General features: G+C 34.9%; 1 protein-coding gene across 2 annotated transcripts in view; it reads left to right on the top strand.

Moving 5' to 3' along the window:
• ROCK2 (Rho associated coiled-coil containing protein kinase 2) overlaps positions 1-23,181 on the top strand; it is a 163,605-nt gene that overhangs the window by 72,203 nt on the left and 68,221 nt on the right. For both annotated transcript variants that reach the window (XM_003787398.3, XM_023511840.1), the window contains exons 4-5: positions 9,277-9,414; positions 19,679-19,939. In XM_003787398.3, the coding sequence (XP_003787446.1) occupies positions 9,277-9,414; positions 19,679-19,939 (399 nt within the window). The remainder of the gene's footprint in view (positions 1-9,276; positions 9,415-19,678; positions 19,940-23,181) is intronic.

Below are 23,181 nucleotides of genomic sequence, written 5' to 3'. Positions count from 1 at the left end.
AACCTACACTGGCACATCATAATCTCTCATTTTCATAGTTTACATTAGGATTTGCTGTTACTATTGTATATTCTATAGGCTTGGACCAATGTATAATAATATATATCCATTATTATTCTATCATACACAGTATTTTTCAGTGCCTTAAAAATCTTCTGTGCTGTGTCGGTTCACCTTTCAGCTTTCAGTCCATGGCATTCATTGATCGATACTTTTATTGTCTTTATAGCTTTGCCTTTCCAGAATGTCATATAATTGGAATTATGCATAGCCTTTTCAGATTGCCTTTAAAGCTTAGAAATAAACATTTAAGTTTTCTCTATGTCTTTTCCTGATTTAATAGCTTATTACTTTTTAACACTGAACAATATTCCATTGTCTGGATGTACTACAGTTTATCCATTCTCTTACTGAAGGACATCTTGATTGCTTCCAAGTTTGGACAGTTATGAGTAAAACTACTATGTCCTCCTGTGTTCACGCTTTTATGTGGGCATATGTTTTCAGTTTTTATAGTTAAATACCAGGAAGCATATTGCTGGATGATAGGGTAAGAATGTGTTTGGTTTTGTAAGAAACTGTCAAATTGTCTTCTAAAGGGACCATACCATTTTATATTCCCACCAGCAATAAATGAGAGTTCCTCTGCTCCTCATCCTCACCAGTATTTGGTATTGTCAGTGCTGCAGATTTTGATTATCATATATCTCCTGGTTATTTTAATTGGTATTTCTTTCTTTCTTTCTTTCTTTTTTTTTTTGAGACAGAGCCTCAAGCTATCCCCCTGGGTAGAGTGCCGTGGCATCACAGCTCACAGCAACCTCCAACTCCTGGGCTTAAGCGAGTCTCCTGCCTCAGCCTCCCAAGTAGCTGGGACCACAGGCACCTGCCACAATGCCCGGCTGTTTTTTTTGTTGTTGTTGTTGCAGCCATCATTGTTGTTTTGGTGGGCCCGGGCTGGATTCGAACCTGCTACTGTAGGTGTATGTGGCTGGTGCCTTAGCCACTTGAGCCATAGGCGCCGAGCCTCTTTCTTTTTTTTGAGACAGGGTCCCACTATTTCACTCTCGGTAGAGTGCTGTGGTGTCACAGCTCACAGCAACCTCAATCTTTTGGGATTAAGCAATTCTCTTGCCTCAGCCTCCCAAGTAGCTGGGACTATAGGCACCCACCACAATGCCCGGCTATGTTTCTTTTTCCTTTTATTAAGTCTTATATACATAGATCATGAATACATTTATGCCTTTATGAGATTCAATGTGTTGATTATTTGTACAAATTGGAGTGCTTACATCCAACTAATTAACATAGCTTTCATCTCATTTACTTAATTGCAGTGTTACTGGCTATTTTTTTGTTGCAGTTGTCATTGTTGTTTAGCTGGCTGGTTTGAACCCGCCAGCCTTGGTGCATGTGGCTGGCGCCGTAACCACTGAGCGACGGGCACCAAGCCTTTAATTGGTATTTATCTGATGACATATGATGTGGAATATCCTTTCATGTGCTTATTATTTCCCATTGCTATACTCAGTGTCATCTAGGTTTTCTACTGTGTTAACATCTAAGGATTTATGGTCTGGGTCTAGATTCATTTTTTTGCATGTGGGTATCCAGTTCTTCCAGCATCATTTGTTTGCTCTATTACATTGCCTCTGCTCCTTTGGAAAAAAATGAGTTGATCATAATTATGTGTGTCTATTTCTGGGCTCTGTATTCCATTTCATTGGTTTATTTGTCTTTTCTTTCACCAGTATCACACTGTCTTGATTACTGGAACTTTATATTAAGTTTTCATGAAGATGTGTCATAGACATCTAAAGTATGTGAAATTAGGATGCTTGCTTATCTCTCTAATTTTCCTCTTTCTCTATAAATTTGTTCCTTCTCTTCTTTCTCATCATCAACCCAGTTTCTGAAGTCAAAAGTTAGGAGACATCATTGATTTCTTTCCCTCATTCCTTTATTTAATTTTCTAGTAACTGTTACTATTTCTGCCTTCATAAAATTTTCTCAGTATATCCACTTTTTTTCCCCTGCTGTATTCACTGTCATCACCTTTTGCAAGCTGCCTTTCATTACCCAGTCATACGTGAACACCTGCTTTATGATGTTTCACCATTGTTACAATTGATCGTAGGTTGTGAAGTGCTGACGGAGGAAATATCAAGACCACGCTTATGTATGGGTTTTTTGGGGGGAGGGGAGACAGCATCTCACTTTGTCAGCTTTGGTAGAGTGCCCTGGCTTCATAGCTCAGAGCAGTCTCAAACTCTTAGGTTTAAGTGATCCTCATGCCTCAGCCTCCCAGGTTGCTGGGCCTACAGGTGTCTACCACAACTCCTGGTTATTTTTAGAGACTGGGTCTCGCTTTTGCTCAGGTTAGTTTCAAACTCCTGAGCTCTAGCAGTCCACCTTCCTTGGCCTCCCAGAGTGTTGGGTTATCCAAGCTCAGTTGGGCCAACATCGCTGTTTGGCAGACTATTTTCCCCATACCTACATCCTTGCATTCTCATGTGTCCCTCTTACTCCCATTCTTGGTATTGGTGTAAGAATACTAAGTGTGGAGCTTTTCTAGCATATGTGAGGTTTTTTTTGGGCAGGGGACTCTGTTTTACTTTACTTTCCTACCTCCTCATATTGAGTTAGATAAAGACTGGGAATTCTAGATTTGATCTAATACAAACTGCTGTCAAATTGACTGTTATAAAATACATTCATTGTATTGGCTGTCTTCTACATTTATTGGAGCCTTTGCCTACTAAATGAACTACAGAATCTTCACCCTGGCTTTCTAGGGCCTCTTTGAAGATGTCACCAATTTTTTCATTTTATCTTCTACTGTACTATTCCTTTGAGGCAGGCTGTTCCTTTCAAAGCAGTCTGTTTATTGTTTTCTTGTCTCTTTGTTCAACATATAGTTTCATTCTGTGTTTCTCAGGGTTCATTTTTAAAGAAAACTCCTGATTCCTTTTACTCTTCTTTCTACTTTCTTCCCCCTAAACAAGATAAGATCTTGCTCTGTCACCCAGGCTGGTGTGCAGTGGCATGATTATAGCTTACTGAAACCTTAGGACTCCTGGGCTCAAACAATCCTCTCACTTCTGCTTCCCAAATGCGTGAGACTACAAGTGTGGATTACCATGCCCTGATAATTTAGAAAAAATTTTTTTGGTAGAGATGGGATCTTGTATATTGCCAAGGCTGGTCCTAAACTCTTGGGCTCAAATGATCCTCCTATCTCAACTTCCCAGAATGCTGGGATTATGCACATGAGTCACCGTACCTGGCTTCTACCTTTTATCTGAGTGTGATCTCTCCTCTACATCCTTAAATTATAATTATTTTATTGTAGTCACTATATTTTGCTTTGTGCTATAATTTATATGTTATATGTGTATCGTTTTTTGATTCCTCTTTTTATATTGTAAACTTTTTGAGGGTAGAGACTATGTTTTTCAAGTACTTTTGTCATTTTCATCAGATATTTATAGCTGCTTATCTGTTCACCTGTATCTGGGAAGAGTATCTTCTTTAGCCAGGCACACAGTTGAAAAGGGGTATTTGTCGAGCAGCAGAAAGACATGTAGGCATTTGTCACCTCAACCTGGACATTGATAACTGATACATATGTTCAAGCAAATCATATCTAGAATTGGATTTTTCTTGTCTTTTTATAGCACACTACCTTAAATATAGAAAGTTTTAATTGATGAATGGACTATGAACCTTTTTGAACTCCGGGTTCAGGTTGTTTCCAGGGCATCTACTGCCTTGCTTTTTATTTAGTTTCAAACCGGACATTTAAGTTAGAATCAACCAGAAGGCAAGGATGTAGGGGAAGTGATTTTCCAGTACTTCTCGTGTAAATTCAACTTTTTTATTCCTTTTATGGAATAAAACAGGCTCTTCACTGTTGACAGGGTTATTTCGGAGTTGCAAAAATTATTCCCTCCCTTTATGCTTTTGTAATTTCTGTATTCCTCATTCATTCTTGGCTGCCACAGACAGAAAATGTGAAGACTTTTTTTTCTCTTGCATTTGTAGTGGAAACAGTAATTGCTATAGAACAATCAGATGCATTGGATTTTCTTATAACAATATATAATGTAATTTTTGATAATAAAATTTACATTTGAAAGCTTCAAATGAGGTGCTTGGGTTACAATGATTTTTTGGAAGTTTTTTTTTTTTTTTTTTTAAATGGCCCAGGAGGTCCACCTTAAGATTTTCCAGGCATATTTTAAGCTACACTTAGCAATGTCTTGTCTATTCACTGTTTTTTTCTTAAATGGTGCATATGAGCTATAGAAAGTACAAATTAAAAAAAAAAATAAGAAAATAAAAATTATCCCAAATTTTATCAGTTGCAATATAAAACCACTGTTTACTTTCGACCCTTATTTATTTATCTTTTTGGTCTTTTTTCTCATATGTATAGTCAATTAGGTGATGTTTTTACACTTATCCAGTCTTTTCTGTGCAATAGAAACAAGATTTTTGTCTTTCAGGTACTCATAGACTAGCAACGGGATGGGAGTAGAGGAGTGGGTACACGTGTAATGGTAATGCTTCATACAGAATGAGCAAAGTTCCATTTGTCTATGGTAGAGTTAGCTAACGTTTTCATTGAGTATATTCTGTGTGCTAAGTATCTATAGTTGCTATCTCATCTCATTTTTATTTTTGCAACAACTATATGAGATTATTATATAGATTATGCCATTGAAATTTAGAGAGATTAGGTAAATTGGTCACATAGTTTATAAATAGCTAGGACTTTGTTCAGATTTGTTCACATTTAAATCTATGCTTTTAAATATTGCTGTGTATAGTGTGATAATGAATAGCTAATATTTCTGTTTGTTGATCTATTCATCCATCTATTTGAATAGAGGAGAAGGAGCTAGAGAATAAAGGGACATCTACAGAGATGCTGAGGGAGATTATAACAGAGTAATTCAGACATTCTCACAGGAAGGTCAGTGGAAACCAGCTTTCCTAAAGCAATAGCACTTTACTGTGGTATTTTTTAACATTACCGCTAATGAATTGTAAAGGCATGGTGTGGACATTTGTCATAGGTAAAGACTATTATTTCTTAATGTTTGCTCTGTGGATCAAGTTATGTCAAAGGCCACAAATTGGTGGTTCCCAGCTCTTGTGTTATGAGTCACTAACTGGCCTATCAAAGCAGTTTAAATAAAATTCAGACCTTACAAACTAGAGCATCTCTCCAAAATGTTACTTATTCAAAGTTTTATAGATATAATACAGATTGTAGATATGATTTTGTTGAATTAGATAATTTAGCATTGTACCAACCAACCACTAGGCAGTCCCATAAATGAAAAGTATGTGTTCTATTCCATAAAGGAGCTAATGAAGTAGACATGTACATACTAATAGATTATTTTAAGTGCTTGGGAGCAGAGAGTTTTGAGGAGCAGTTTTGCATGAAGAATCACCAAAAGTGAAGTCAATAAACATTTTTCTCATATTCGGAAATCATCTTATGCCTATCTTGTGTAACTTTTAATTCATTTAAATGAATGTCTTTTTTCTTTTAGTTTTTTTTTTTATTTAGTTATCTCATATAAATGTTGCTGGTTTAAATATTGAAATAAATATTTAGCTATTTTCTACCAGTTGACAAATATCTTTTAGGTCTGTTCATAGCCTTAGAACAGAATTCTTGAAACTGTTCTTATGTTCTGAGCCAAGCGTAAGTAATAAGATTGTGTAAAGTAATTGACTCTTAATGTTGTATGGATTGCTTTCTCTAATGAAGTTAGGAGATACTCAAAATTTGATTTGCTCTTAGAGTAAGCAAAGGTTTGAAGAGTGGTGTAAATATATATAGAAGAGGGTGTACTGTAGCAACTTCTTTTTAACAACACTGTTAACATATTTTAAATTATATTTAATATTGCTGGAATGTTCATTTGCGTTGAGGTAATCTGCTGATTCAGTGCAAGTCAATTAAAAATGTCTGCTGTGCAAAAGATTTTTACCTTTTAGTCTAGGATCATCCCTCAACTCCCCACTCGTACCTGTTTTTACATTGCTTTTCTGTGTGTTTATTTTCAGCGTTCTGTAAGTTTTATAACACTGCTATAAAAGCAAAGTAATTGTTATTCCAACTTGGTAATTTAATAAAGAAGAAGGATATAAGCTATGATTCTTATCACTTATTTGGTGCTTTGCATTAACGATCCTTTTTTCTGAAGTTACAGTGTATCAAGATACCTCAAACTTCAGATTCAAAATATCTTAAAATGAGAAATGATTTAACCTATTAATATAATAATCTTTGTAATTATAAATTGGTTAGTCGTCATTCTGTAGTGTATTTTCTTTATAGCCATACTGACATTTTATGTACTTGTTTTATCAAGTAGTGAGATAGGGTTGTTAAAATATGCAGCTGAAATTGTAGACTTGTCAGTTTCTTTTTCTGTTTTATAAATTTGAAAGCTCATTATTTAAAGACGCATATATATTTGTGCCTCCTTGATGAATTACTACTTTTATACCAGTTACCCTCTTTATTTCTTGTAATACCTTTGACCTTGCAGTCTGCTTTATATACTTTCTTTTCCTTGCTGTTTGCATAGTATATCTTTTCATTCATTTGTTTTCAACTCATTTGATCTTATTATGTTTAAACTATATATAAGTTTAGGTCTTGCCTTTTAGCCAATTTTGATAATGTCTGTTCATTAGAATATTTAATCAATCTGTATTTATACATATTTTAGAGTGTTTATACTTGTCTTGGCCCTTGAGTCTCTGTTCATTTTCACTTACTTGTTTTTGTCTTTTTAGCTCATATTTATCTGTGTTCAGGGTCACTGACTTCCTTTCTACCTCCCTTCTCTGTTATATATGCCCTAATGGTGATACTTTCATTTCATTGTATTGTATTTTTTCAGTTACAGAGTTTCCAGTTGGTTTTCTATATTATTATTATTATTTGAGTCTCACTTTGTTGCCCTTGGTAGAGTACTGTGGTATCACAGCTCACAGCAACCTCAAACTCTTGGGCTTAAGTGATTTTCTTGTCTTCGTCTCCCAAGTTGCTGGGGCTACAGGTACCCGCCACAACACCTGGCTATTTTTTTGGGGGGGGGTAGGTTGTTGTTGTTGTTATTGTCATTGCTATTTAGCAGGCTGGGTCAGGTTCAAACCCACCAGTCCTGGTGCGTGGTGTGGCTGGCACCGTAATCACTGAGCTATGGGCACTGAGCCATTCCAATTGGTTTTTTATAGTTTCTGATTTTCTGTTGATACTTCTTCACTCATTGTATTTTCTTTAGTTTAACATATTTTCCTTTATTTCTTTGAATATATTTATAAGAATTATTTCAAGGTATTTGTTAACTAAATCTAACTTAAAGGACCATTTTCTGTTGACTTTTTTTTTTTTTGCAGTTTTTGGCCAGGCCTGAGCTTGAACTTGCCACCCCCATTTTTTGGTTGCAGCCATCATTGTTGTTTGACGGGCCCAGGCTGGGGATTCGAACCCACCACCTTAGGTGTATGTGGCTGGCGCCTTAGCCGCTTGAGCCACAGGCGCCGAGCCCTATGATGGGTTTCTTGATACTTTCTTACTATCTGTAAAGATCCTGAGGAAAGTTTTGTTATATTAGAGGAATGGAAAGAAGATAAGTGTCCTTATGAACAAAAGGAGAAGAAAGTGATGAGATTGAAATTGGGAACATGAGCATTGGCTAGATTACTGACAGCCACATAGACTATGGTCAGGAGCTTGATTTTTGTCTTACCTTCTTTCTTTCCTCCAACACTGAATAGGGTGCCCATAGGATCTGTTACACAAAAGCTGGCATACTTGTGAAAAGCAGCACAAATTGGGTAGAATACTAGGTTGACAGATAGAATCTGGCCCTATTTGGGAAAATTATCCTATTTGTGGGTATACATATGTATAAATAGTACAGATTCTGGATGTAGACTACTTTTAATCATTATCTATATAGTCTTCAGGCGTAACTTAGGACTTTAACTTCTTTGTGTTTCAAAATTTCCTTTTTGTAACATGGGAGAAATAATATGTCATTGGGACTATTAATAAGGTTAAGTGTATTAGTAAATGTGTCAAAACACACAATACCTGACACATGTTAAGTACTCAGTAAATTCATTCTTTCAGCAAGTATTTATTGAAAGGTTATTTATGTATCAAGCATTATCCTAGACAGTAGGGATTAAATAGTGAACAATTCTTACCTTCATTGGGTTTAAATTCTAATGCTGGGGGGTGATGAAGTGCAGTGGAGCAGAAGCATGAAGAGTGGAATGGGGAGTATGCTGGCAGTGGAGCAGAGCAGTGAGTTGAAGGTTGTAAGTTGAAAGGTTAGCTTCATCGGAGTAGTCCACTTTGAGAAGGCAATATTTGAAAAGGGATTTTAAGGAAGTGAGAGATTGAGCCCGGCTAGCGGCAGTGATTCTAAACAGAGGGAGCAGCACATGCAGAGATCACATGTGAAGCCTTTGGAGGGTTTTAAGTAGAAGAGGTACAGAAAATGGTTTTAGAAGGATCACTAGACTGTGGCTAGGTGAGGCTGACAGTAGGGAAAACCTGTTGAGGGTATTGCCGATAATTGAAATAAAAGCTGCTAGACCAGGGTGATACTATGTATCAGTGGAGGTAGTTAGAAATTATTGGATTCTGAAACCACTTGAAGGTAGAGCTGGCATGATTTGCTGACAAATTTGGTAAGTTGTTTGAAAGAAAAAGAAGTGCCATAGGATTTTTGCCCAAAACAACTAGAAGGATGAAGTTTCCATTCACTGAAATAGGGAAGACTAGGAGGAATACATTGAGGGTGAAGATTAGAAGTTTTAGTATTAGACATCCTATTAGATACTCAAGAATAAATATTAGCAGTTATTTATTCTTATCCAATAAATATTAACCGTAATCATTGTTTCGTATCTTTCTGGAAGACAGTTTGCTATGTTGTGGGAATTAAAAATGTAGGCAAAAATAGATATTCTCCTTACCTTTATGGAATTTACAGTCTAATGGGAAAGATAGAACTAACTAATCAAATAACAGTATTGTTGCTAGCTTTTTCCTTTAACATTTTTTTATTTTCTTTTATTAAAAATGTATTGCTTCTACTTTTTATTAGTTAGCTAAGGATCATTTTGTTTTGCAGTTGAAGTCTTTGATAATAGCATTCTAGTATGATCTGTTCACCTTTCTCATAAAAGTAAAATATTAATAATTTTTGTGTTTTAAAAAATCAACAGGTTCGTCATAAGGCATCACAGAAGGTTTATGCTATGAAGCTTCTTAGTAAGTTTGAAATGATAAAAAGATCAGATTCTGCTTTTTTCTGGGAAGAAAGAGATATTATGGCCTTTGCCAACAGTCCCTGGGTAGTTCAGGTAAGCATACTAACTTTTGTAAGTTTATTTCCTTTTTTGATAAGTGATTTATTTGTAAGAGTTGATTTTGTGTGCTAAAAGTCCTACGCTTCATTCACTTGGTAACAATGCAGTTATTTTTAGGAACATCTGATTCAGTACACTTGTTTAATATTCCTAAACAGTATGTCCGCATAGATATAATACATATTAATTACTTAAATTGGCATTTGGAAGCAAGTCTTACTTGCAAGTCTTTTTGCAATTTTTTCTTCTTTGATTTTTTTTTTTTATAAAGAATTGACTTGATTATCAGTATGCCATTATTCCCTATCTATCCTTTGTGATTTATGTGGTCAGATTATTCATTGACCCGTTTAAGGATACACACGTATTAATATTAGTTAGAAGTTTATGTTACATTAATCAGCCTATCTTTAAAAGTAATCTACAACAAATATTTTCAAAATTCTCCTACAGTACTTATATTTTACCTGTAATGTAAGGTAGTCCACCTCTTACTTGATTGTGGGTTAAGGAATTTATGATTTTGTTTTGCCACTTTTCTATTATATCCTTCACCAGCTTTACTTCTTTAAAAGATTTTTTTATCCTTCTATGTGTTTTATTTTCTTGAGACAGAGTTTCAGTTTGTTGCCCTTGGTAGAATGACGTGATATCATAATTCACAGCAACCTTTTGAATAAGTGTGATAAGATTAGGTGTATGCCAGGGCTTGTTCAGAAAGCTGAAATGATCCAGGAATTTGATAACCTTAATTGTAAAAGGCAATTTGGAGGCAAAAATTTGCCACCTTGATGGCCATGCCATTTAAAACTCATTACAATTGCTTTTTTATATGTTTGAGCATCACATCCCACCCCTTTTATCTTTTTTCTGTAGGCAGTGAATAGAAATTCTGTTAAGTGCAGCTAAAACTAAACTTTTTAGTGGCAGATTATGTACTGTGATAATTTACTTGATTTAAGAATGATGGTAATAAAAGTTTTTGTTCTTTTAGCTTTAAATTGCTTTCATAGTAGCAGATTTATTGCAGTTTCTAGTTAATCATTTCATAAATTGATATTTGTATCTTTTGATCTTTATTTAATTCTGCTAAGTAGGCATTAATCAAATGTTAATTGAGATAGAGAGGCTCTGTTGATTGAGGTAATTGAGATAATGAACCTGAGGAAGCAAATTAGCAGTGAAACATAGTATAGTTGAAAAAAGTAACTCAGATTATAATGGTGGCCTTCAAATGTTTATCTGTTTGGTAAAAGACATACCATGTGCCATTACATTTATATGTATGGAATATTTAACTTCTAAGGAAAACTTATCAAAGTGACCAACTTATTTTTATGTATTGTTTTATTTACTTTATTATTCAGGGATTTAAAACATATTCACAGTTGTGCAGCTATCACCACCTAATTTTAGAACATTTTTATCCTTTCTAGAAGAAACTCTGAGCCAATTAGCAATTATTCCCCAGTCTTCCTTGACCCCAGTCCATGTCAACTCCTGTTCTACTTTCTATCTCTATGGTTTTGCCTATTGTGAACATTTGGTACAAATGAGATTGTACATGTGTATGTATGTCTTTTGTGACATCTTTCACCTGGCTTAATGTTTTCAACATTCATTCATCCTGTAGCATGTATCAGTACTTCCTTCTTATTATAGTTGAATAATATTCTGTTATATATGGATTTACCACATTTTATTCATTCATTATTTAATGGAATTTGTGTTGTTTCTTCTTTTGGGCTAGTGTGAATAATATTGCTGTGAATATTCTTTCGTATTTTGGATTTTGGTACATGCGTTAGCACATTTCTTTTAGGGATCTACCTTGCGGTGAAATTAATAAGTTATAAGTGCCTGTAGTGATTTCAATGGACTATTTTGCTTTTCCAATCTTAGCTCTTATTTTTTAGCTCTTATTTATTTATTTTTTTTTTTTTGAGACAGAGCCTCAAGCTGTCCCCTTGGGTAGAGTGCTGTGGCATTATAGCTCACAGCAACCTCCAACTCCTGGGCTCAAGCGAGTCTCTTGCCTCCGCCTCCCAAGAGGCTGGGACCACAGGTGCCCACCACAACGCCCAGCTATTTTTGGTTGCAGCTGTCATTGTTGTTTGGCGGGTCTGGGCTGGGGATTCGAACCCGCCACCTTAGGTGTACGTGGCTGGTGCCTTAGCCGGTTGAGCTATAGGCGCTGAGCCAGCTCTTATTTTTTAATGACTGTTCTTTATTTAATTATATGCATGTTCTTGTAATTTGTTATTATACTATTTTTGGAAATAGCTCTTTTCATTTTTCTTACAAATTATGCTATGATATACATCTTAGAAATATTTTTAGTCTGATTTAAAATTCAATAGATTAATACTGGCATATTTTAAAAACTTTCATTCTTTTGCTGGTAGAGAGTACTTTTTTAAGCCATCTGTATATCCAGTTTGTTGTTTTATGATAAAACCTTTTTTGCTTTTTCTTTTTTGTAGTTTTGTCATCCAAATTTGTATCCCTAAACACTTTAGTTTTGGCATTTAAAAAAATTAAAGTTTAAGTATATCTTTTCAATCTCTCAATCTAGAGTTTTCTCCTTTCAATTTCGTTTGTTCCCAGGTTGGAAAAACCTGGATTTTGTGGATTTTGTGCTGTGATATAATTTGTTTCTCTCTCATTTGTATTTTTATAAATTGGTAGGTAGATATAATAGATACAGAGGCTTGATCAAATTTAGGTTTCATTGCAAGGGGTGGTGCTGGACTACCTCATAGGCAATGTTTTCTTATTCTGTAAGGAAGCTAATGTCTGGTTATCTGTTAACATTATTAGCTATTTGTGCTTAATGTCTTGGTAGGTTAATCTATTAAGGATTGTAAAATGACAATGTTCCAGTTCAGTCATTCTTCCTTGATTACAGTGACTGGAATACTTCTATATGAAAACTTCCTGCTTACTAATTAATTATCTAGCTTTACAGTTTGCACATCAGAAAGACAGGATAAATGCTTTATTCTTTCCTTATATTTACCAGTTTTCAAAATAGGAAATAGTTGCCTTTTATCTGCTCAGGGCAACCAATTTGGAGGAAATGTTAGTTAGAATTCATGAATTTAAAATGTATTTGATCAGTGAACATCTTATTGATTCTCAAATTGTGACACATTTGACCAGTGTGATCGTATTTATCATATTGGCTCCTGAGACATTTTGACATAGCCTTAGGAGTCTTTGATGGCTTTCTTGCTATCTGATATAGCAGGGTCTTCCATACCTATCTTGTACATTTACTGCCCTTGATATAGAATTAACTGTGCTTGTAAGGTCATGTTTTGAACATGTGTGAGTTTTTCTTTAGAATAGATTCCTAGGGGTGGTGCCTGTGGCTAAGTGAGAAGGGCACTGGCCCTATATACCGAGGATGGCAGGTTCAAACCCGGCCCTGGCCAAACTGCAACAACAACCAAAAAAAAAGGCGTTATGGCGAGTGCCTGTAGTCCCAGCTACTTGGGAGGTTGAGGCAAGAGAATCACCTAAGCCCAAGAGCTGGAGGTTACTGTGAGCTGTGATATCACAGCACTCTGCTGAGGGGGACAAAGTTAGACTCTGTCTCTTAAACATAAATAAATAAAAATAAAATAAAAAAATACATATAAAAAGAATAGATTCCTAGCACTAGTGTTGTTAGGTGAGATGGCATGCCTGTTTGACATTTTGACATATAATGCCAAATTGCCATCTTAAAAAAGGGTCTTTTACAATTTTACATTTTCTCTGTAGAATAGATTTTTTTTACTGTATTTTTAGCAAATACTAGATATTTTAATTATTTAAAAATTATTTTTCACAGTAGAAGGATTATATCCTTTATTTACAGTCAAAGTAAAGAGATTTACAAGTTACCTTTTTTTTTTTTTTTTTGAGACACAGTCTCACCTTGTAGCCCTGGGTAGAGGGCCATGTTGTCACAGCAACCTCAAACTCTTAAGCTCAAGTAATCCTCTAGCCTTGGCCTCCCAAGTAGCTGAGTCTATGGGTGCCCACCACAATGCCTGGCTATTTTTTTTTTAAGGCATAGGGTCTTGTTTTTGTTCCAGCTGTCTTGAACTCTTGAGCTCAAGCAATCCACCTGCTTCAGCCTCCCACAGTGCTAGTTGAGGCACTGCTGGCCAACAAGTCAACATTTTTTAACCATCTGGTTATGACCCACTGGACGGGACTGACCATGAAACCAACTTAGTACATAACAATCAGCATGACAGCAACCAAACATGAAAAGGACTGTGATTATAAAATATCACATGCTGTACATAGTATTATTTCATGAAACTTGGTTCAGTTCTCTCTCTCTGTCTCTCTCTGAAATGCTTTTCTTATAGTTTATTATGGCTCCAAATCTCTCCTAATCAGCATACTTAAAGGTCTTAGCTGTTTTAACAGAGATTATCACCATCACCTCTCTTAGGTAAACATACTAAATTCAGTTAAATTGGTTTCAGATCTGGCCTCAGAAAAGAATTGTCCTCTCTAGCAGCCCGTATAGGAGGAGTGAGTTATAGGAAATACCTGTAATGGAACACCTTGGTGAAAAGGGCATGGGGAGAGATTTAGTTCTAACAAGCATGAGAGAGCTCGCCAGATAAGAGCATTGGTGAATTGACAGTTTCTACACCTGTGGTGTTGAGAGGCACAAGGTCAGCCTTATATTAGGCTGGAGAAGAAGGCAGACAAAAAGCATGCGCATTCTATCACAGACACGCTGACTCTTGTCTCCTCTTCTGCCTGCAGAACGCCAGCACGGCGACTCTCTGCTGAAGATTACCAAGCTCTGCTAAAGACTAAGATCTATCTGTTCTAAGAAGACTGCTTTACTCTTTCTAAGACACACACTCTCTCTCTTCAGCTAAAGTAGATAACCCTCAAGCACCTAAGAGAAACTGTTCTTGAGCAAGGTAGCTTAGCAGTCGGCATCCGGAATCTACCTCAGCCGGGCTGAGACTTGGCCAGTCCTGGGCCCTGAGGAGTGGTGTCAGAAGCAGATCCTGACAGTCCTCATTTGGACAGGGAGTCATTGCATTAATAGTTTTTTAAGCATATTTTAGAGTAAAAATCTTTTTTAAGAAGATGTCTTTTTAACCCCATTTTCTCTGGAGTTAGATGATATCTCAGTGTGGTCTCAATTTGCATTTCTCTCATGATTAGAGATGATAAGCATTTTTTCATGTGTTTGTTGGGCATTAGGCTATCTTCATGAAAAAAGGATCTGGTTAGGTTTCTTGCCCACTTTTTAATGGGGTTGCTTGATTTTTTTTTCTTGTTAATTTGCTAGAGTTCTTTGTAGGTTCTGGTTATCAGCTCTTTGTCAGAGGGGTAGCTGCAAGTATCTTCTCCCATTCTGTAGGTTGTCTTTTTTCTTTTTTCTTTTTTGGTCGTGTCCTTCGCTGTGCAGAAACTCTTTAACTTGACCAGTCCCATTTATTTATTTTTGTTGTAGTTGCAGTTGCCAGTAGGGTCTTCACGAATTCTTTCCCTAGGCCAATAAGATTAAGAATTAATTCCCACACTTTCTTCTAGGATTTTTATAGTTTTGTGTCTTAGATTTAAATCTTTTATACATCATGTTTTAATTTTTTAAGTGGTGAGAGGTGCGAATCCAGTTTCAGTTTTTTGCATGGGACTAACCAGTTCTGCCAGCACCATTTATTGAATAGGGAATCTTTTTCCAATTGTATGCTTTTGTTTGCTTTGTCAAAGATGAGATGGCAGTATGAGGCTAGTTTCTTCTCTGGATCTCCATTCTATTTCATAGGTCTTTGTCTATTTTTATGCCACTACCATGATGTTTTCATCACTGTAGACTTAAAGTATGGTCTGAAGTCTGGTAACGTGAGGCCTCCAGGTTTGTTCTTGTTTTGTAGAATTGTGTTGGCCATTTGGGTTTTTTTCTGATTCCATGTGAATCACAGAACTATTTTTTCCAGATTTGTAAAGTATGATACTAATAACTTAATGGGAATTGCATTGAATCTGTGGATCACTTTAGGTAGTATAGACATTTTAACAATGTTGTTTCTTCTGACCCATGAGCATGGTATATTCTTCATTGGTTGACATACTTTTCTACAGTTTCTTTTCTTAAAGAAAAGAAAAGCAGTTTCTTTTCTTAAAGAAAAGAAAAGCAGTTTCTTTTCTTAAAGTTTTGTCATGTTTTTTCTGTAGAGGTCCTTCATATCCTTTGTTAAATATATTCCAGGATATTTCATTTTCTTTGATGCTGTAGTGAAGGGTATGGTGGTCTCAGGTTTGATTCTTGCCTTGACTGTTGTTGGTGTATAAGAAAGTTACTGAATTGTGTACATGAATTTTATATCCTGAGATGTTGCTGTATGTCTTTGTCAGTTCCAAGAATCTCTTAGTTGAGTTTTGAGATTTTCTAGATCATGTGATCTGTGAAGAGCGAGAGTTGACGTCCTCTGTCTGCATTTGGAACACCTTGATATCATTCTCTTGCCTGATTGCTTTGGCTAGGAATTCCAATTCTGTGTTGAATAGTAGTGGTGATAGTAGACAACCTTGTCTGGTGCCTGTTTGAAATACTTTGGGTTCTTCCCTGGTCAATACGATGTTGGCTGTGAGTTCCTTATAGATGGCTTGTATCAATTTTAGGAATGTATCATCTATGCCAAATTTCTTAAGTCTTCCTATCAAAACATGGTTTCGAATTTTGTCAGATGCTTTTTCTGCATCTGTTGAGAGCAGTTGGGGAAGGTTCCTTTCTTTTCAATGTTTTGGAATAGATTCTACAATATTACATTGTTGATCTGTGCTCTTTCTGATTCTTGGATGTGGGCATTGAAGGCAATGAATTTTCCTTTCAGGACTACTTTTGCAGTGTTGTACAGGTTTTAGTGGCTTGTGATTTCATTGTCATTTTGTTCAAGGAATCTATTTCATTTCCATCTTTATCTCCTCCTTGACTGAGCAATAGATTGTTTAGTTTCTCTGACTTTGTGTGAGGATGAGTGTTTCTGTTGAAATTGAGTTCTGCTTTAATTAGGGAACAGTAGAATGAGTAACATTCTTACATCTAACAGTAATTAGAGACAAAGCAGCTAGGCTTTGTCCTTTAGTGTCCAGTTGTCTTTACTTTGTTGGGTGTCCATCAGGTTAACAGCTGGTATCTCATTGGGAACTTTACAATGTAGAAGAGAATAGCCTCCTACCTTCAATCTTATCAAACAAAACAACTGCCAGTCTAGGATTCTGTATCTTGCAAAACGAAGTTTCATATTTGATGGAGAAATAAAATCTTTTATTGACAAGCAAACATTGAAGAAATTTGCCACTACAAACCCTGTTCTGCAGAAAGTACTCAAACCTGTCCTATACGTAGACCAATAGGATGGACCCCAGCAAATTGTTTCCAGTTTGGGCTGTTATAAATAATGCTGCTATGAACTTTTGCATACAAGTCTTTGGTAAATATACATATTCCATTTCTTTTAGGTGGTTACATAGGAGAAGAATTCTTGATTGCATAGTAAATTTATGTATAACTTTTGAAGAAATTACCCAAGTGTTTTCCAAAGTGGGTATATCATTTTGCATTCTCATCAACGCTTGATATTTTGTCTTTTTTGGTATAGCTGTTCTGATGTGCGTTAAGTGGTATCTCATTGTGGTTTTCATTTGCACTTCCGTAAGGACTAATGATAGTGGGGCATCTTTTCATGTGCTATTGGCCATTCCTGTATCTTTTTTTGACAAGATGTCTATTCCTGTCTTTTGCCTTTATTTAAACTTGGTTTTTTGTCTTCTTACTGAGTTGTGGGAGTTTTAAAATGTATTTTAGATATAAGTTCTTTATCATATATATCACTTAGAAATATTTCCTCCCAACCTGTGGTTTATCTTTTTATTTTATTAATAGTATCTTCTGAAGCCAGAAAAGTTTTGATGAAAACCTGTGTATCAGGTTTTCAGTTGTGTTTTTCATGTTATATATAGCCAGAAAAGTTTTGATGAAAACCTGTGTATCAGGTTGTCAGTTGTGTTTTTCATGTTATATCTAAGAAGTCTTTGCCTAATCCAAGGTCATGAAGATTTTCTCCTCTGTTTTTTCTAAGGTTTTTATAATTTTAACTCTTAAATTTAGGCCTATGATCCATTTTGAGTTAATTTTTTATTATAATGTGAAGTAGAGGGTCTAAAAATATTCATCTTTTTTGCCTATAAATATCAAATTGTTCAAGCACCATCTCTTACCAAGGCTTATCTTTTCTCCTACTAAACCACACTGACACCTTTGTGAAAACATTTTATTGATCATAGATACAAGGGTTTATTTTTGAACTCTCAGTTGTGTTCCATTGATTTACATGTCTGTCTTTATGCTAGTACTCATACTGTCTTGGTTACTATGGTTTTATACTTATATAAGTCCTTCTTTGTTCTTGTTCAGTATTATTTTGACTCATATGGATTCTTCATATTTCCAAATAAATTTTAGGATCAGCTTGTTGATTTCTGGAAAAGATCCACTGACTGCATTGAATATATTGATCAATTTGGGAAAAATTGCCTTTTTCATAATATTGGCTCTTCTGATCTGTGAACCTGGAGTTGTCTTTCTGTTTATTCACATTTTTCCATTAATCATTTAGAGTTAAACACATATATACTTTTTCTCAGTTTTGGTAACTAGCCTCAAATGCCTTTTTGTCTCTTCCTTCCCTGTATCCACTGCCTTTCATTTTAAACTTACTGTGATTTTCGGCTTGATTATTAAAAAAGTAATTTGTGTCAGCAATTATATTTAGTTAAGTTTTTCTAGATTCTTTATTTTTCTTTCTTATATCTCATGTAACTCTCTTACTCAGATTTATTCTTCATTTTCTCAAACAGTATTCTTGAATGACTTTTTTCAGAATTTCATTTTGCCATCTCATTTGTTTCCTAGTCTTGCCATATTCTAGAATCAAAATTATTTCTTCTCAAAACTTTGAAGATCCAGTAATGTTGTCTTTCGCATTCAGTATGTTGACTGAGAGGTTTGTTGTCAGTATGATTTACTTTATGTTTTTGTATATAAGGCATCTTTTGGGAAATTTACGATTTTTCACTTGGATTTATTTATGAAAATTTAACACTAGGTATCTAAAGTTTCCCTGTTTCATTTAGAGGTCTTTTCGATCTTAAATTTTTAACTTTACTTATTCTTAGAAATTTTTGTTCAAATATTTCCTTTTTCCTCTAGACTGTTCTTTGTAGAACTGCTTTTAGAAAAGTGTTGAAGTTTTTCTAACCTTGGTTTATATGTTATCTCTTATTCATGTCAGTCTGTTGCTTCATTGATGCTATGTCTATTACACTTTTGACAGTATTGATTTTACATATTTAAATCTATCCTAGTAAACATTTCCCTGAGTGTTAATTTTATTTCTTGAATTAATTTTTCTTTATTTCATGATTTTGGTTTTTTTCATATGTCTATCCTTGATTTTGTTCTATCTTTTCTTCTCTTGGAGGCCTTTTCTCTTTACATTGCTTGCTTCAAGGGGCATGTTGTATGATGGGATATACAGATACGTTTCCTATGTTGTGGTTTCTCTGTTTCTCCTGGGGGCCAGTCAGTCTGGGTTGGTGTCTTATTTCTCTGATTTCATGTCCCTAATGTAGTCCGGGTACAGGTAACAATTTTTCTTGCTCCTTGCCAAAAAGCAAGATGATGGGGGAGGGGGAGGAAGGAGTTAGTCCTGTTCCAAATATGGTTAATATGGCTACCAATTACTCATTCTTTCCACTGGCATGGTGCTTATTCCCTTTTTCTGTATCCATGGAATCTGATGTCTCATAGATTTTTCTAAACTCATCCTACCTCCTCAGCTCTCTTTTATGTGAAGTATGTGCAATAGTTTATTTTATTTAAACTATAGCGAACTCTTCTGTTATTCTTTCACCTTATATACTCCCCATTCCTTTTGTGTTTCTTTTGTTTAAATGTTTTTATTTAAATTGTTTCCTAAGTGTGTTTTCCAAAAGTGGAGATATTCATTTATGTTTAAATAAGGTACCCATATAAACATTTTGTCTAATACTGTGTTTCCATTATATACATTCAAGTCTAAAATAAAAGATTTCATAAATTTAACTTAGTTTTGGTTATTAAATATTTTTTCTTTTTTAATAGTAATGGTAGTTTTTATTCTGTTTGGGGTTTTGGTTTGGGTTTTTTTCTTTTAAATTTTTTTTCTTTGTTTTTGTTTTCCAGCTCTTTTATGCCTTTCAAGATGATAGGTTTCTATACATGGTAATGGAGTATATGCCTGGTGGAGATCTTGTAAACCTTATGAGTAATTATGATGTGCCTGAAAAGTGGGCCAAATTCTATACTGCCGAAGTTGTTCTTGCTCTGGATGCAATACACTCCATGGGTTTAATACACAGAGATGTGAAGCCTGACAACATGCTCTTGGATAAACATGGACATCTAAAATTAGCAGATTTTGGCACATGTATGAAGATGGATGAAGTAAGTAAGCAAATTTTTTAAAATGCTAGTTTTTTTGAGAAACAAAAATAAATGAAATACCTCAAATCTGGACTTCGTAGTTTTGAACAAAGATAATTTAATTTTTCTAACTATGTAGTAACTTAAGCTAAAACCAAATTAAAATCATTTAGCTATAGAGTACTTTATTGGCACATTTGGTGAACCCAAGAGAAATAAAAACTCCACTCTCTTGGTTATCTTCCTCATAGACACTTGGCAAGCATTCGCTACTCAGTCATAACTGGTTCGTTCATGTGTATATTGATTGATACAAGTAAAGAAGTAGGACACAAAATCTAAATTAAGGTACATGGTTATTTCTACCACCATTAAGTTATTTGGCAGTTTTCTTTTTAAAAAGGAAGTAAAGTAAGGAAAAATGTTTATGTTTACCACCTTTCATCCACCCCATCTGTATCAGCCATATAAGGAATAAATTTGGGGACATCATATCTATTATAATGCTTTACATTTTGAACAATTCATATTATAATTAGTAGGTTCAGTGACATTAGCTTCATAGCTAATTATGATAATGATTTATTTTGGTTAAAAAATTTGTCTTTTCCTTTTCTCTGTAAGTATAATTTCTGACAGCAGTTCCTTATTGGAAGGGATTGTGTTGAACCAGAGGATCATGTTAATGTATATTAACATTTATTATTGTAAATAAATGTTAATATGTATCGACAACAAACTCTATGTCATCTTTTGTGTGGCTTTCTTAACCTTCCAGTATGCTTATAAAGCTAATTTACTTCTTGTTAGTTAACTAGTCAAGACCTTTATTTTGAATTATGATAACTTTTCTTTTTGCCTCAACCTATTCATGTCACCTGTGTGACTTTTGCTTTTATTAGTCATCTTTTATCAGCATTCCATTTTCGATCAAGCTCAACTCAGATTTTACCTCATCTGGAAAGTTCTTGACTGATCTTGACTGATCACTTTTGATCAGTTTCTAATGTCATAATGCCTTTGCTTATTCAAAATCTGTGCTATACTTTACAGGCCATTTTTGTCTATCTTAGCCTACCCAGCTAAAACTTAACATTCCTTCAACTTTGTGGTCTCGTTGATAGAGTAAGTGTGTTACTACCTACTGTAGCAATTTCTCAGTGTTTTAAAAGGGTGGGGTATTTGCTTGTACCCAAAGCTCCCTCTTGTGGTATTTAGCATAATGTTTTATGAAATGATTAACAGTGAAAGTTATTGTTAATGAAAATGAAGTATAAAATAATTTTCAAATAGAATGCTAAACTTCTTTATGTTTGTTGTACATGACATACGATGTTTATGTACTGCACTTCCCATGAATGTATTAAACCAAAAACATTGGGGGTGGGATGGCGTGCAGAGAAATAAATTTTTAGGGAGGATAAAGGTGGTTAAGGAAAGAAAGGTGAAAATATAGGGAACAAGATAGAATATAGCACTTATAAAATAATTTATAAGCAGGTAATACTAAAATCAGGTGTTGAAAATATCTTAAATTGTCTCTGTATAAGGCAAAAAAAAGCTTATCTAATTTTGTTTACTGTTTTAAATTCAGGTACAAATAGTTAAATTTCTCTGCTTTCAGTTTTTGTCTCATTCTTTCTATCCTCTACTTAATAGATGGTGAACTTTATATTGGTTGAGTATTAGTATAATATATATTCTTCATTTGTGTAAATAATATATTAGTATAGATGCCATTTTGTTTATTTTGATATATATCCCTGAGAAATATAAATTAATTCATTGCTTTTTTCCTGGTTCTTTGTATGCCATAGCATCTATCTGTCAATTTATTATTCCCCTGGTGTTGGATTTCTGGTCATCTCCAGCTGTCTCTCTTACCAACAATATTGTCTCAGATATCTTCATATTTGTCCCATGTGTCTCCTGGCAAGGGTTTCTCTAAGTATAAACTTAAAAGTAAAACTGTCATATCAGAAGGTACATAAATAAAGAAAAAAAAAAAAAAGCTTGTGCACATTAAAATATACAAATAATATTTTTTAAAAAAGAATTGTCTGATCTCCAGAATCAGCTGGAAATGTTTCTAACTTCTTACTAGTAGTGCATGAGAGATGGGGTCTCCCTATATTCTCATTGACTCTTCCTAGTATTCAGATTTCTTTTTTTTTTTTTTTTTTGGAGACAGAGCCTCAAGCTGTCCCCCTGGGTAGAGTGCCGTGGCATTGCAGCTCACAGCAACCTCCAACTCCTGGGCTCAAGCGAGTCTCCTGCCTCCGCCTCCCAAGTAGCTGGGACTACGGCGCCCGTCACAACGCCTGGCTATTTTTTGGTTACAGCCATCATTGTTGTTTGGCGGGTCTGGGCTGGGGATTCAAACCCGCCACCTTGGGTGTACGTGGCTGGCGACTTAGCTGGTTGAGCTATAGGCGCCGAGCCTCAGATTTCTAAATGTTATGACTTACATTGGTTTAAAATAGAATCTTTGCAAAATTGTGTTTATCTTAAAACTGATGACAAACCTCTCTTCATATACTTGTCAGTCGTTTCTCTTTTGTGAATTATTTATATATCTTTTTGACTTTGTATATCTTTTAAAAAATTGGCTTGTGTTGAGATATAGAGGTTCTTGGTATAATCTAGTGATTCGATAGATACTGCTGTTAACGTCTTCCAGTCTTCTACCCACCTATGCCTTTGTAAATAGAAATCCTTCATTTTGATATAGTAAATTAAAAAAAAAATACTGAACTTTAAAAATGCTGATTGTTGGGCCAGGCATGTGGTTTACACCCTTTAATCCTAGCACTCGGAGAGAAATGTTCATAGTTTTATTCTTGTTTCCCTACAGAGGGGATTGGAAAACTAGAACACAGAGCCAAATCTGGCCTGCGGCTTGATTTGTACAGCTTATGTGCTAAAAATGATTATTATATTTCTTAAGTGTTGTTTATAAAAAGAAGAAATATCTACAATAGAGACCCAGTGTAGCCCATAAAGCCAAAATATTTGTACAGAAAAAAAGTTTGCCAATCCTTTATAATGTAGACATCAATACTTAAATCGTTTTCTCAGCTGCCTTAGCTTCCTATTGAGATGTTCTGCCCTGGATAAAAGCAAAAATAAAATGCAGTAATAAAATAATAATTATTATTATTATTAAAGGACTAGTAACAGTGTCTCATTCTTTAAGTTCTGTCTTTGACAGACATGGGTTACAACAGTTTCTGTGTGCTGTTATTGTTACTTTGTCTCTGTTT

The sequence above is a fragment of the Otolemur garnettii genome, unplaced genomic scaffold, assembly GCF_000181295.1.
Source record: "Otolemur garnettii isolate 467f Iridium unplaced genomic scaffold, OtoGar3 scaffold00022, whole genome shotgun sequence".
NCBI classification, from domain to species: domain Eukaryota; kingdom Metazoa; phylum Chordata; class Mammalia; order Primates; family Galagidae; genus Otolemur; species Otolemur garnettii.
Note: the sequence above shows the minus strand (reverse complement) of the source record. Positions and strands in the feature narration are given on the sequence as shown.